At 36.5% G+C, this 16,269-nt stretch overlaps 1 protein-coding gene across 11 annotated transcripts in view; it reads left to right on the forward strand.

The window, feature by feature from the left end:
• gphna (gephyrin a) overlaps positions 1–16,269 on the forward strand; it is a 475,089-nt gene that overhangs the window by 443,963 nt on the left and 14,857 nt on the right. For all 11 annotated transcript variants that reach the window (XM_088924522.1, XM_088924523.1, XM_088924516.1 and 8 more), the window contains 5 exons: positions 529–648; positions 5,708–5,766; positions 8,634–8,787; positions 10,216–10,337; positions 14,481–14,568. In XM_088924522.1, coding sequence (XP_088780648.1) covers positions 529–648; positions 5,708–5,766; positions 8,634–8,787; positions 10,216–10,337; positions 14,481–14,568 — 543 coding nt within the window. The remainder of the gene's footprint in view (positions 1–528; positions 649–5,707; positions 5,767–8,633; positions 8,788–10,215; positions 10,338–14,480; positions 14,569–16,269) is intronic.

Raw genomic sequence — 16,269 nt, forward strand, 5'->3', positions numbered from 1 at the left:
CTGGGAAAAGTATAAACTTCAATAAAATTCATTCTGTGGATATGTTAACCATGAACTCTTTACTAGAACTAATGCAGCTAAACTCCAAAACCTTAAGGTTGCTTATTTGCTTTCCTTTTAGAATAAAAAAATACTGAGCCTTTTTCACAGTTTTCGTTAGCAAAGCAGATCAAGAAGGTTCCAATTTATTTCCCTTTCTAAAGATACAATTACACCCGGTCCTCTGCACCATGTTTAATTGGTGAAAAATTAATTGTGAAATGATACCAAGAGAAACCATGTACTTCTTGTAATGTGACACTAAAGTTATATAAAGTATTCTAAATAAGATCTTGCTAGTGCATTGCATTGCTTAATGTTTATTATGTACATGTCTGGCATGATCATAATTGTGCTGGTTTAAGTTTTTTAGAGGGGTCATTAGTAATTGAAATAAAAGGACAAGGAATCTAATATTTTCTGTGTTCTGCTGCAGTTTGAAGATACCTGATGATGATTTCCCCTGTGTTCCTGAACTGTGTCTTTCAGCCGACCCATACTGTAATGCCCGGCCAGGTAATGCGTGTGACAACAGGAGCCCCCATCCCCTGTGGGGCTGATGCTGTGGTGCAGGTGGAGGATACAGAGCTCATCCGGGAATCAGAAGATGTGAGTCCCCAAGCTTCTGTTTGTTTTCTTGCTCTTCAAGTCATAAGCTTTACATGAAACCCCAGCTTCTAAAAACTTCAGGAGGTGAAGATCCTCTTTTTTGCAAATACATTTTTAAACAATGTTTTTCTTTCTTTTTATTTATTTATTAATCATTAATTAATAGAGCATGAAATTATTGTAAAGACTGCAAAAGACATAAATGCATTCAGCTCACATTAATCACAAGGTTTCTACAAGCTAATTCAACCATTTCTTGAAAGATCCTAATTGATTTATGGTCATGGGTTTATCCTGGTAGTTAATTCCATACAGGTGGCCTAGACCAATGGTTCTCAAACTTTTTGGACCACCTCTGATCAAACCAAAGCATCCAAGTACCACCTACAAGTCATCTTCTCATAGGAACCACAGAAAATCTAAATGACCAACATGAGCGCGTACATACACTCACATACACATATAATAAACATAGCTCAGGTGGGTAGCTGCGTCAGCATGCATAGGCTGCAAAGGAACAAGTAATAGGTTTATTCCGTGCTGAAAAGAGAACAAATAAAACACAACGTTTTGTCTGTGGAGCCTTCTTCAGGTGTGAGAAAGACAGAGCAGTAAGCAAAGATAATGTAGCGTAAGAGAACAAAAGCTGGGAGAGAGGAGGGGCAGGAGGCGGGAGGCGGGAGCAGGGGACAGACAGGGTGGCCAATCAGGTAATGTGAAGTCAGGATGGGTGAAGAGAGGTGTGAAATGAAAACAACAATGAATAGAGAGAATTTAGAAGAAAATGAGTCTGTCGTTGAGAGAAGGGGAAAGGTGTGATCCTAGCTGCAGGATAATTTTAGTTTCTATAGTCTTTCTGATGTGGGAGTTAGGAAAACAATCTTTGAGAACACAGATGGAGAGATTAGTGTGATCAAGGCCATCAGAGGTGAAATGAGAAACAATAGGCTTGGAGAAATCTTTGATCTTCACAGCCCTAGCATGTTCTCTGAAGCGGTCTCCGAGTCTCCTTCCTGTTTTCCCAATGTAGAGTGTTCCGGAATTGTCCTGAGGGGCCTTGAATGAGTGTGGTGTTAGATATGTATTTGCAGGTGATACAGCGAGCTCTGTTGCAAGGGAAAGTGCCTGGTGTGGACGGTTGCTGAGGGCGATCAAGGGAGCTGTGAACAAGAAGGTTGCATAGATTAGGTGGTTGGCGATATGAGATGATGGGGTGGTCAGAGAAGATGGCTCCAATGGAGGGATCATCCTGTAGGATAGAAAAGTTGTCGTTAATAGTCCTGGAGATAGAAACTGAGTTGGAGTGGTAGGGAAGCACCAAAGGAATGCAGTTGTTACGGCAGGAGTTCCGGCTCGAGTTGATGGTCCAAGGGGTGTTTTTGGCTCAGGCAAGGGCCCTGTCAACGCTGTTAGGGTATCCTCTCCTGATGGAAAAAGAGTACATTTTGAGGGCTTGGTTCTGGAAATCGATGTCGTCGCTGCAGAGTTGTCATAGCCGAAGGAACTGTGAGAAAGGGAGAGAGTTTTTAGTGTGTTTGGTGGTGCTAATAAAAATAGCACTGAGCACTTACCATTTCAGTGAAAGGGGTGAGCCTGTTTAGTCGAGAAAAGCAGATGTGAATTCATTGGTTGAGCCTTGATACAATTCACAACTTTGACAGCCAGAGTCTGCCAGATTTTAAATCCTAAGGCATTCCTCAGGCAAATCCTCTTGACTGCCAAGGCCTCATGGTGGATGCTGCAGTGCGTCCACTTCATATCTGGAGCAACCTCTTTAATTCTTGCCACTACACCGCTGTGTCTATCTGTTATCACTCTAGCACCGTCTGTACAAACTCGGACACATTTTTTCCAGTCAATGCCATTCTCTTAGATAAATTCATTTAGAAGCTGAAATATCTGCTCTCCCGTATTTCTTGTTGGTAGCGGCTTATGGAAAAGAAAGTCCTCATGGGACATGCCCTAAAACTCATATCTAACGTAAATGAGCAAATTGGCCAAATCAACAGCATCTACAGACTCATCTAATTGCAGTGAAAAGCATTTGCTCATCTTTACATGTTCTATCAGTGTACTTTTGACATCATCTGCCATATCAATAATTCTATGAGTGACTGTGTCATTTGAAAGGGGCAGCAGGTCAAGCAGTTTAGAAGCTTTTTCTCCACGCATAATATGTGTGTCAGCTCTTTTGCCAATGGCAAACAAAGTTCTTTACAAATAGTGTGGGGCTTACCTGCTTTAGCAATCCATAAGCTTGCATTTTTCCCAGTTTTCGTTTCAGGAGTCAATCTCTGAAGTTAAAAAAAGTTTTTATTTCATGTGCATGGGAGTGTAATGCAGAGACGCGCGGCGTGTTCTTCTCAAATTAACCTAGAACAGTCCTTAAATATTTTTCTGTTATCGATCACGCTTTCCTGTGTTCACAAGATTTGCACTGTTCCAAAATCATGCACGTTCTCCTACCTCCCTATTTCCTGGAGATAACTTTTTTTTAAATACAATTGGCCACTTATGTTTGAAGCATACATTCCTGTACAATAGTATAGAATTACATAGTAGCTCTTGTGTCCACTCACGTATTAGCACACATTGTGTCATAGTACGTAGGCTGCGTATTTGACACATAAACTAATTTTATTAAAATAGAAAATATGAAAAACCGTCCTAATTTTTCAGTGCACACAACAACTTTCCAGGGTCATCTGGCATACCACCTGGGGGCACTCCGCGTACCAGCAGTGGTACGCGTACCAAAGTTTGAGAACCATGGGTCTAGACTGAACACAGTAAGACAGGCCCTCTCTGTATGGGGAGAGTGGTTGACCAGATTTTTTTCTCAGAGAAGTTTTTGCTTACAGTTTTAACATATTGCTTTTTTAAAAAAAGTAATGTATTACCGACTTTAGATTTTTTATTGTTCTTCTGTTTTTTATCTAAAATTCAATAGTACATCTCTGTGAAATCAACTGAAATGGTTTGAGAAAGAGGATATAATTACATTGTTGTGTATAATCTGATGACCCATAGTTAGTGAATTACACACTAGGTTGTGGAATATGTGCCTAGCTCAGTCAAGGCTTGAACACAGGAATAGCTGCCACCCTATGCAAAACGAGCACGCATTCTTGTCCCTAAGTAGTATGAAAAAGAAAGTTCACAAAAATACAGAGCTCTTTCATTTTGTCTCGTGTTTTTTGGTGTTCTTTTTAATTGTCTTAAAACTAAATTTACAAGAGTAAATAACAAGTGATATAAGCTTCTAATTTTGTAAGACAATATGCAACAATTTTGGCAAGTTAGTTCTTATCATATCTTACCTCATTAGTACTTATCAAGCAGCTGATTACACTCTCTGATCGCCAGCACGATAAGTATTGTGTTTCTCACTAGTTGTTTTAATTAGTTTAGGGACTCTGGAGTTAAGTCATCCTTCTCCCCTTTGCTTAGTTTAAAAAAAGCAGAACATGGAAGGAGATGACTTAAAGTGCTGATGACTCACCATTTATGCCGTCAAATCTTCTTCCAGAAATAGTCACTTTCAAACTGAAGACTTCCTTTAGCTAATAATTTTCTTTTCTTGCTATTATTTTGTAACTTGAAACAAAGGCCGACACTTGTTACTGAGGAACAGAAAAAAAGTATGAGCTGTCATGGGCAAAACAACTAGTCTGTCTCCTGTTATGTTGTGCTTAGAGAAAGAGATAATCAATATTCATACCCATATTTCACTGTGACTCCTGCTTCTAACTGCCATTCTAGCCTGGAAGGGTGTTTATGCAAAGATATATCTGTGGGTATTGTGATGGGCGTGTCAGTCACAGTGTTCCTGCCTGGATCATTCCCTTTTGTGATGGCCGCCCCCATGGCATCATATATGTGGTGGAGTTTTTTGTGTTTTGTTTCTTCTCTCAGGGAGGTACACTGTTGTTTTTGTTAGATTACAAAGTTCCTACAACTGAAGTCGCTTAGCAACACACTCTTCTTTTACAAGCTCCACCCTTCAGCAATTCCACCCCATAATTTATCACAGTATTTACAGTATGTACAAGAATATGGATATAACCTTGGATAAAATTGTAGATCATCCTTTGATAATGATAAGTGGATAGTACATGAAGTAATCGTTTAGAAGTAAATGTATGTGTAAACAAGAATTACTCTAAAAAAAGCAATAGCCACCTATTCACTGAACTTTACCAGAGTGTTATAAGTGTTTACTCATGGATTAAAAATAAAAGCTCCAGCATTCTTTGCTTAACTCTGTGATTGTTATCCTTGCAGCAAATGATTGGTTTCTCTCAAAAGCTCAGCAGGTTAATGCCAAAGTACCGTGAGTCTTGTAATTCTCATTGTCATTTGATATTCTTTCAAATACTCTGTATTTGTCTGTCTGGGTGTGGTCTGTATCTCCTGAAATAAATATATTCTGAGAGAAATCTATCTTTTTTTTGTCATTACAAACTCGTAGCTCCCAGTGGTTCCCAGCCTGCACCGCATACTAATTGTCTGGGTGTTCTTCTGCAAAAGACACCAGGCAAGGGTGCAACACTAATAAATAGAGAAATACTACATTAAATGTAGGACTTTACCTTGGAAAAAAGTGAAGTTCACCACCTGAAATATTATCACCAGCATGCCTCTTAAACACATTCTTGTCACTTTGTCCACTCATATTTACAGCAATGTAGAAAATTTAGTGAAAATAGCACGGAAATTGAAGAGCACCACCCAATTAGCACTCCCAATACAAAGCACGTGGGACCGCTGAGCATCATGTGTATTCCTCTGCGGATCGCCACGTTCAGTTGTGTTATTCCACCATGCAAAACGTAAACATGTCGGGGATGAAATTGCATATAGACCAACACGAGTTTCACATTATACAGACATCTGTCCCCTTTTTAGCAATCGTGTATGAGCCAATTCGCATTTTGGAAACTCACGTAATAGCAGAAATCAATGTACATTATTTCTACTGTACTACATTTGAGATACTGTAATTGAGCTTTTCAAGTAGTAGTCACCACTTTGTCTAATGTGATCTGTTTAATTGCAGGGTACAGAAGAATTGGAGGTTCGGATTTTGGTACAGGCCCGACCAGGGCAGGACATAAGGTAAGTCTTTAATTTTCCTGTTATGCAGAGAAAATGTCTTTCATTTTATCAGAAGTTATTGTCATCTACTTTTCCGAGAAGTAAAATGATTGTATTAACGAGGAAGCTTGCAATATTGTCGTGAGTGTTAATACAATTTTACTGCCATAATAATAATAATTGATAATTTTATTATTGATTAAATTCTATAAATTAAATTACTTTTATTAGCGATTATTAATGACACCCATAGAAGGCTTTTCTATGACACCCATAGAAGGAAAAGTAGACCAACTCTGTCCTCACAAGTATATTTAAGAGGTCTGGGGAGTTTGCCATCCCCTGTGTATACGTTATGTGGACTTAGAGAAGTTTTATAACCATGTACACCAGGGTATCTATTGGGAGGTGCTGCAGGAGTATAGGCTGCTGGGGCTGCAGCTGCGTGCTATCTGGTCCATGTTGCTGTGTCCACATTCTCAGCATGATCAATGTGGGTATTGGACTTTGCCAAGGGTGCGTCTTATCTTCTCTCCTGTTTGAAATTTTCATGGATGAGATATCAAGGTACAGTTGAGTGTAACTGGACAGACAAACTGGAGTGTATCCAATTTGGGGACCTGGGGGCCACATGTCTGGTGTTTGCGGATGATGTCGTCCTCTTTGTTTCTTCTGACTGTGATCTCCACAACCTGCTGTTAGGTTTGGCTTTCCTAATTTGGCAAAAAAAAATCCAAAGTGGAAGAACAGCAAATGTAAAACCCTTGCACATAGGCAGTAATTACCATGAGTGCTCCAGCAGTGATCCTCACAAGTTTTTCTAAAGCAGGAGTTCCTAATTCCAGAATTTGGCACCCCATAAACCTGCTGTTTATTTCTTCCAGGTCAGCTCAGTTCTATACTAGTACCCTTAGCACTTCCATTGTTTTCCAGTTCCAGAAAAATCTTCAAAAGGTTTTCTTTCAATCATGCCATTATAATCATGGTGTAATTTTGCATTGTTTTCTTGTTAGATCAAAATTCCTAGGTGTCAGGATTTCAGATATGGATAAAATTATAGCTTAAGGAATTTAATTTATTGACTTTTAAACTTCTTCAAACGTTGTTCCCTGTTTGTTTCACAAAAATATATGAAGTTATGTTACTAATTTGTTAAATATATTAAGCATGAGTATTTTTAAAAGGTTTGTTCATATCTTTTAAATTGTGTCTTTTGTGTGATAGTTACAAAAAATTTAAATGCATACTCTTCAAATTTATAAACGCATACAGTACATTTCAAATTTCCCTCTCTGGAAATAAGGACATCAAATTCAACAGAAGGCTCCCCTGCACCTGAGTTAGAAAGTGCTGCCGTAGACACTAGATGTTAGGGAAAAATCTTATGAGAAGCATCTTCTGAGAAGTTATTGTGCCACAGTTATATTGCCACAAAATGCAGTAGGTTACCCACTTTGTAACAACAGCAGTATATGAGACTGAAAAACAAGAAACGCAACACTGGATAAGGCATGTTGCTGATACTTGCATATTTACTATATACTGTACAGTTATGTGAAAAAGAAAGTACACCCTCTTTCAATTCTATGGTTTTATACCGTATATCAGGACATAACAAAAAAATATCTGGTCCTTACCAGGTCCTTAAATTAGGTAAATCTAACCTCATGTGACAAACAACACATAACAGATTCCACTATGTCATTATTCATTTAACAAAAAATAAGCCAACAGGCAGAAGCCATGTATGAAAAACTAAGTTGTTAAAGCTTGTTTTTAGCAACAGTAACAATTTCAGCTATTACTACTATTTAGCAGTAATCATTTTCTGTATGAGTTTATCAGTCTCTCACATCGTTTTGGAGGAATTTTGGCCCATTCTTCTTTACATCAGTGCTTCAGTTCATTGATGTTTGAGAGCATTCGTTTATCACAGCTCTCTTAAGGTCCCGTCACAGCATCTCCATGGGGTTGAGGTCTGGACTTTGACTTGGCCATTCCAACACCTTGATTCTTTTCTTTTTCAACCATTCAGTTGTAGATTTGCTGGTGTCATTGGGATCATTGTCCTGTTGCATGACCCAATTTAGGCCAAGCTTTAGCTGTCGGACAGATGGCCTCACATTTGTCTCGATGACTGCAAGGTGCCCAGGCTGTTTTCCTGTGGCTGCAAAACAAGCCCAAATCATCACCCCTCCACCACCATGCATGACGGTTGAGAAGAGGTGTTTGTGGTGATTGGCAAATCCCTTGAATGTTCTCCTTGTAAATAATCCTTCTCACTGTAGAATGATGGATTTCAAATTGTTTGGAAAGGGCCTTACAACCCTTCCCAGATTTATGAGAAGCAACAATTGCATCATTGCTGATGTCTTTTCTCCTTGGCATGGTGTTAACACACACCTGAATGCACCAGACCACCAAACTGCCAAAAGTTCTGCTTTTATAGAGGTGGTCACTCTTCCTGATGATCAACTAATCAACTACATTTGATTAGCAGAACTTGGCTGCTAATTATCTTCCTTAATTCCTATGGAAGCAGTAAGGGTATACTTATTTTTCCCACATGGTTTCTGCATTTTGGCTTACTTGTTGAATAAATAATGACATAGTGAAATCTGTTATATGTTGTCTGTTATCTGAGGCTAGATTTGTCTAATTATAGAAGTTAGTGTGGACCAGACGATTGTTATTTATGTCCTGATATGTAAAACAATTGAATTGAAAGAGAGTGTACTTTCTTTTTCACATGACTGTACATAATGTAAAAATTACATCTGACAGCTTGGAATCTGCTTTGCTTAATCAGCTCCACAAGCCTGGGAGCATATTTGTACACTAAAGCATAGTCTGGCTTGTTCACCCTGTAATTTTCCTATCTTTTCTAGACCCATAGGCCATGACATTAAAAGAGGAGAATGTGTGCTGGCAAAGGGCACCCACATGGGGCCTTCAGAAATTGGTCTCCTAGCAACTGTGGGAGTCACAGAAGTGGAAGTTCAGAAATTTCCAGTGGTTGCAGTGATGTCAACAGGGAATGAGGTAAAATGGAAACACTGAAAGCTTGCTTCTTATTTTTTCTTCGTTATAGCTTTTTTTACAGTCTGTTCTGGATGACTCTGTTGTCAGTCAGGACAACAGTAATTTTTTGCTTGCAGCACTACATTCAAAAACAGTGCTGTTATTGTGTTTTTAATGTCTAAACCATTGTCTGTACCAAAGTGTAATGTACCATGAACTAGATTTTACCGTGAACTACTTTTATGTGGGGTCAAAAACATAATCCAACAGAAATCTGAAAAAGATCAAAACGCTTTGGCAAGTAAAAATCAAAATAGCTGTACAGGAAAGATTAACAAAATCATCATTATAAATAACTTAATTATACAGATGGGCGATACGTTTACAAAAGCAAAGCTGTTCTTTCATAGACCTGAATTATTTTCTCTTCAGTGAGTAAAATAACAAAAACGTTTTTATTTATAAACGTGTTCAAAATTTGTACAGTATATAATTACATTAACTATCCAGCGTCCTACCGGGAACAGATTAACAGATTTTCAAAATTGCTGAATAGTAATAATATTTTTACGCATTATTTTATAACATTGTTTTAAATTTCATTACTGTATAGAAATGGTATAAATTAAGCATGGAGTACTTAAAAATAAGGTACATACATGTTTAAAGTACTGTATTGCAGTACTTTAAGCACTGTGCTGTGGTGTATTACTTATTATTACTTTAGCTTGTTTAGCGCAAAGTACAATACATAACATTACAGTACGTGTTAAATTTGAAGTAAATGTTGTTTGTAAATATAATAATTTACTTTATGTTAAATATAATGTGCTTTATATTAAAAGTAAATTTACTGTACATTTCTGGAACCATAATTATTGTTGCAATTGATTCAGCATATCACCAAAATTCCTAAAGAGAAAGCTAGATTGGGTCAGGGAAAATGTGTTTTTACATTGTTCGGGTTGTTATATGGTTTCTATAAATTGCTTGCTAACCCAATCAAACACTGCGTTTGTACACGTTTCTCTCATTTAGTGCTTCACGAGATTAATGTGACTATATTGCTACTTTTAACAGATCAGCCTTGACAATTAAGGAAAACACAGAAAAAAAATATTATTGGTCAGTAAATAATCAATGATCCACTCTATTAGGTAATTTAAGGGATTCTCTCCAGCCCCTATAAGCATTGCTTAGCAGCAGAAAAAGTCTGCATACCCAAGTGATTCTGGCTTGAGTTAAAAATTCTACTTTTTATTTTGTTCCATTTTTAAACTTGTCATTGACACAAATAGACTACCTGAGTAATATACCTTAATGCCTTAACGTCCACTGTCACACACACTCCACTCTCCACTATGTGACAACAGTTTTTCCCTCAGTTAAATTTTATGCCTATAAAACACAGCTGGGGCAGTAAACTTGGCCTTTACACCTGTGTTCTAGCTGTTGAATCCAGAAGATGACCTGCACCCTGGGAAGATACGAGACAGCAACAGGTCCACACTCTTGGCTACCATACAGGAACATGGCTACCCTACCATCAACCTGGGAATCGTTGGGGACAAGTAGGTTGTTTTCATGCATGGCCAAGTTTGTATGAGCAGACCTGAATAAAACAAAAAATGTAGTAATGAAAATGTCACTGACCCTTAAGGTCAAAAGCAAAAATAAAAAGGACAGGTTTTGAGACACTAAAAACAGTTCAGCTATAAAGGCAAAGCTACTACAGTGGACTTCAGAAGTAAAACTAAGCTTGACTGAATCTGTCTTTTCAAGAAACTAGAGGTGCCAGCCTACAATCGCAAAGTCAAACCTACTAATCAGGACTCCTGATGATTAAGATTGTGTGGCTTTTTAGCTGCTTCCTGTTACTCATTTACCCGTTTATTACCCAAGGACAGCTATCAGCGCAAAGAAACTGTACTTTGGTTATTCATAAGAGTAATACTCTTTTTCAGAACTAATACAGAAAACAAAGGAGGAATCATATAAAATGTATTTTTTTACATATTTAGTATCAAATATAACATCCTCTCACAAAAACTTTTTGGATTTCATTAAGAAAAATACTTTTACAGTTCTCGCAAAGCAAACACTCCCAGAATGAAAATAATTATCTGTTATTTTTGGGATTATGCTATGGTCTATGCAGCTCACTTGTTACCGTATGTTAATGTGGGTCACATATGCTGTGTGGCTTAGGTATTAGTGCAGAATTACAATTGCATGCCTGACTGGAGTTGCACATCTGCTCCTTCTAGTTGTAAAGCTCTTTAGGATTTTATGGGATTAAAAGTAGTATAAAATGCGTAGTATCATTACAATTTTATTCAGACCTCACCAAGACACTGTATTCTTTCTAATACACTTGCCTGTGCTCAGAAATAACGACACAAATGTTCTACATTATCACCGTATAGGAAATAATGGTCCCTTGGTCACTCCTCTGTCTGCATGGGGGTTCATTATATGACCTATGGTCTTATGCCAAGCAGAGTAAGCCAAATTATTTTAACTTTAAATACTCAACACTTTATTTAGCACACGTTGCAAGACAACACTAAGTTATACATGTACTTTCTTTTAGAAGTTGAGCAGAACTTCAGAAAAAAAACTTGGCAGATTTCTGGAGAGACTACTTTATGAGATGATGAAGTCAATACTTTGTCAGTAGAGAAAGAAGTCTCTACAAATTAGATTACGTCAATTAAATTGTTTCCCAGTGGTTTATCAAGCACAAGAAGTGGAGTTTAATCCAGAATTCCCTCATGGTGTCATTTTGTTGCAGTCTAATCCCATTTTCTCAGCTATCATAAATTGTGTTATTGTATTGATACTGTTACAAATAGGGCTTACCACATAGAGAAATATCAGAAATAATCAAGCAGATTAAACAGTAATTAAAATAAAAAATCATAACCCCCCAACTTGTAAAGATTTTGCCAAGAATATACCCAAGTAGTAGTATAGTTGGAGGTACCTGAGTTCATTGTTCTCTGGCAAAGGTTTGGTGAAAAGAGTAATAATTCAGTTAAACAAATTTTTATTAAAAATGACAATAACAAATTAAACAACACACAACATAAATCTAGAGCACACAAGTTACACACAAAGCATCTAAGAGGCCTACATCCTGACCACCCAGAAAAATCCCAGAATGCTACCAAGCATTCAGACTCTTATATAATGCCCACAAAGGGCAAAATAAGAGATAAAACTACCCTCTAAACCAAACTTAATACGACCTATAGTTAAATCTCTCTGTAAATCCGAATGTTATAAAATGAATGAGAATCTATCTCCTCATTCTAAAAATATATCCACTAACCAGAAGAGACTGTTTTTAACCTTGGAGTTCTTTACAAAGGAAAGTTCCTAACAAGGGCAAGTTCTTAAAAATGTTCTAATACTTATCTCGAATCTGGTCTTCATGGATGATCAGGACAAGGAGCTCTCGCCTTTTGTAAACATCATTGAAAGCTGACATTAAAATGCCCTTTTAATGTGAAGCAAATACAGTTGTAGCCTTGTTAACAGAAATTCAAAAGGAAGGCATAAAATATGTCTCTTATTTATTTCCCAGCATGGCAGTAAACTCTAATTGTCACTTTGCAACTCACAAAACGTCTTTGTTAATGGTACAATTACATAATTGTAAACAGGCTTTTTAAAATTATTTTTAAAACCCATCTAAAAATGACATTTTTCTCAGTGCACTGCTCCCCAATCTCTTTAAATACCCCAATCAATTTGCAGCTTTTGTGTAAATTTGTATCCAGTGTCCTGGGACACAGAGCTGACATTTAGAAATGTATTTAGGTTTGCATGCATGGAAAGATCTAGTGAGTGTAAATATTTTTTCTACCCTAATATCAGACTGGTGCTGGTCAAAGACAGGATTAGCAGGTATCCTAGAGCTGATCATTAGTGAAAATAACGGATCCTGCATCATCCAAGATCAGTTCAACCCTCGTATTCAAAGCCTTTTTAAAATCATATCCTAGGAACCACTGCTGCAATTCAATTGAAACTTGGCAGATTTACTAATTTTTATTAATTAATTAATTAATTAAAGCTAACTAAAACCTGATTACAAATGTGATGCATGAGTGTATTGGTCTTAATGAGGCTTAGTTGTTAACCTTTATATGGTGTTAGAATCTTGTCTGATCTTAGATGAAGGGAAAATGCTTCATGTGCTGTACCTGGAGGTACAGTAGGTAGCCATCTTTAAGTGAATCCCAAAGTGCCTAGTGGAAATGCTGTATTATTTTTTTCTTTATTAGATTTGCTTTATTTTGTCTGGATATTATAATTATGCTTTTATTTATTTTAGTATTAAGCCTACTGAAATCTTTAGCCAAATTTTACAAACTTGTGCCTTATCTTTGGAACTCTCTTGGCAGGCTGAACGAAAGAAGTTTCATTCAGCATCAGTGAAAACCATAATGAATGACTCATTTTTAGACATTCCCTTCCTGTAATTTTCATGCAATGTCCAGAAAGTGTTTCTGTAAAATTTTGGGAATCCCATCAGTACTGAGCCTTCTCATATTTTAGAACAGTTTTTTTTCCATGGCCAGCAATTGCAAAGGATTGCTGGAGTGCAGAATTCTGGAGAGAATTATTTTAGTATATAATAGAAATGCACTACAGATTTCTCACATTTGTTTTCATTTCTCATCTGTATTCAAACGCTTACCTTAAAGCTGCACAAAATTTGGGTGATGACATCTGTGCGAGCCATGAAAACAAACAGTTGGAAATTTGAAAAGGTTTAGTACAGTTCTCAAAACTTTTAAGTTCAAGAAAACACACATTATCCAAAGGAGTCCTAGAAAATGCAAATAGAAAGCAATACACGCAGAACCAATTTTCTGTTCCCATATTCGTACTAGATTCTGAAATTCTCAAATTTTTTTCAGTCTTAATTCTTTACTCTTTATTGTTTTCCTTCCATTTATAATTGAAAATGGATATGTTTTAGTTTTTTTTGACAGAAAGGTTTTATTTTTTAAATATAGAGAACCTACCCATCTGTTCAGATGAAGTGCGGTGCAACCAGTTTTTGGTAGTTTTCATCTGTGATTTCCTTAGCAGTATCAGTTATTTGGAAACCTCGAAGATGAAATAGGGAATGTCAAAAATTCAATGTACAATAGGTGTGATATAGGATACCCTTCTACTTCATATTGAATACATTTTTATAAATCTATTCTTACACAGATAGCACAGAGTGATTCACAGCACAGAAGATTATATGTTAGGTATGAGGAAGAGAAATACATTTTGCTGTAATCTCTGATGGCCCTGAAGGCCCTGGTACCACAACTTTGTACTGTAAATAGAACCCGGCAGGTATGCAGTTTCCAGTTTGACGTCTTTAAACCCTTAACAAGGTATCAAATGGCTTTATGAATGCAATGTAGAGAACAATAGCAATCTACCAAAAATGTTTTATCTTTTATAGCCATTGACAAACAAGAGGCTTTGCAACTACATTTTTCAGATGTATATTTTCTGTCCCCAATTAATGTTGATTTGGAAAAGAGAAGAACACTTAGAGAGTTTTAGTTTGATTTTATTTGGATGTAGAAAGAGCAAATTAATTGAAGTAAATTAAAACCCAAAAACTTTGGATACTGTAACTGTTTTATCTAATTTATTCATCAGGTTTTCATCAGCATTTTGTTTCTCTTCTCTTTCAGTCCTGACGACCTGCTTAATGCCCTCAATGAAGGGATCAGCCGTGCAGATGTCATCATCACATCAGGAGGGGTTTCCATGGGAGAGAAGGTACTGTAGGAGGGCAGAAAAAGAGATTAAAACATTTAGATTTCACATCTTCAAAGCTCTAAATGAAACTATGACAAAATTAGAAAAATTACTTAGATCAGGATATATTTTAGTTATGACTTTTTATTCAAAATAGTCATATAAGAATGAACTTTCCTTATTATATATACATTGAACATTATTCCTAAATATGGTGTCAAGTGACAAAAGTTAGTGATGTGTTTTTGAACACCAATTGCAAGAACACGTAATATAGAATTGGGGAAAAAACAGAACATTTGTAGTCTTGTGTGTATTTTCACATGTAATATTTTTTCCTTGTCCATGCCAGATGGACAAAAGCACGAAAGGTGATATTATTATTATTATTATTATTATTATTATTACAGGTAAAAAATGTGAACCATAGTGACAAATGTAATTTACATTCATGCACAACTGTACATTTCCAGATTTAAATTCATTTCTGCATGAATTTTACATACCACAGAAAAGGTGTGCAAACATCCCAAGAAAGGGGAATATTGTAACTCAAAGTGGCTGTAGCAAAGCATCTCAAAATTATCACAGCTTTTTTAGCTCAATGGCTCACACACTCAATGGCTGCAACCAACGACTGACTTTTGCACTTTGAAATTTGTTTTAAGTAAATACTGTATGTCCAATTGCTTGTGATCATTTTAGATCAAAGTATGTTTTCGTTATAATATTACTCATGGAATTACCCATAAATTAAACATATATTAATTTAGACTTATCATTCATTATCATTAATTACAGTCAAAAATACTTTTTCTTTTGCTGTCCCAATGCTTTTGGAAAACTGTATATACAATGTTATGTTTATTTTGTGTATTAGGCTATTTAAAATAATTATTTTCAGTAGTGGTCTTTTTATGAAAACAGGAAGGAACTCACTTTCTTTTTACAGTATATACAGTATAAGTTAATTTGTGGCTCAGCTATTTTTCTGTAATTGAAATACACTTTTTAATAAAATTCAAAGATAAAATTATAGACAGGGCAGACACCTGGCTGATGATATTTAATGTAGACAAGTGCAAGGTTTGCAAGGTTTTGCTAGACTTGGATGTTTATGTTGACACACTACATTAGAAAAGATTCTGCTGCTCTGGAATCATTCCAGAGAAGAGCAATCCAATACATTCTGTGCCTTAAATGAATGTCCTATGTAGACAGGCTCAAGGTACTCAATCTTTTTAGTCTTGAATCTATGAGGGGACTTATTATAAATATGCAAAGTCCTCATAGGAATTGACATGTTCCTATGGCAAAAAGAATAGTGAGACACAAATGAGAGGACATAAGTGGAAACTACATGGAAGAGCATTTAGGAGTGAGAACAGGAGGCATTTCTTAACCCTAAGGGTTGTGGGAGTTTGGAGCAAGTACAGTACAAAACTAGCTAAATAGACTGAATAACCTCCTGAATGGCCTCTTCTCATTTGTAACCTTACTTAAATTCTTGTGTCCTTATTCCTGCAGAAATCTTCAGTACAATGTTTCCATCTTGTGCTCAGTTGTAGTATTGCATTCAAATGTAGACATTTTTTCAAATGATCCAACCTTTGAAGTTATTTTTCTTTTTCCCTTAATTTCCTGTTTTCTTAGATCATCGGTTGTAAAGCTTTCAGAAGTGGCATGCCAAGAGTTAACTCTTTCTCTTCTATTTATAGATCT

This window comes from Atractosteus spatula, chromosome 9, assembly GCF_055471065.1.
Source record: "Atractosteus spatula isolate fAtrSpa1 chromosome 9, fAtrSpa1.hap1, whole genome shotgun sequence".
Lineage (NCBI taxonomy): Eukaryota > Metazoa > Chordata > Actinopteri > Semionotiformes > Lepisosteidae > Atractosteus > Atractosteus spatula.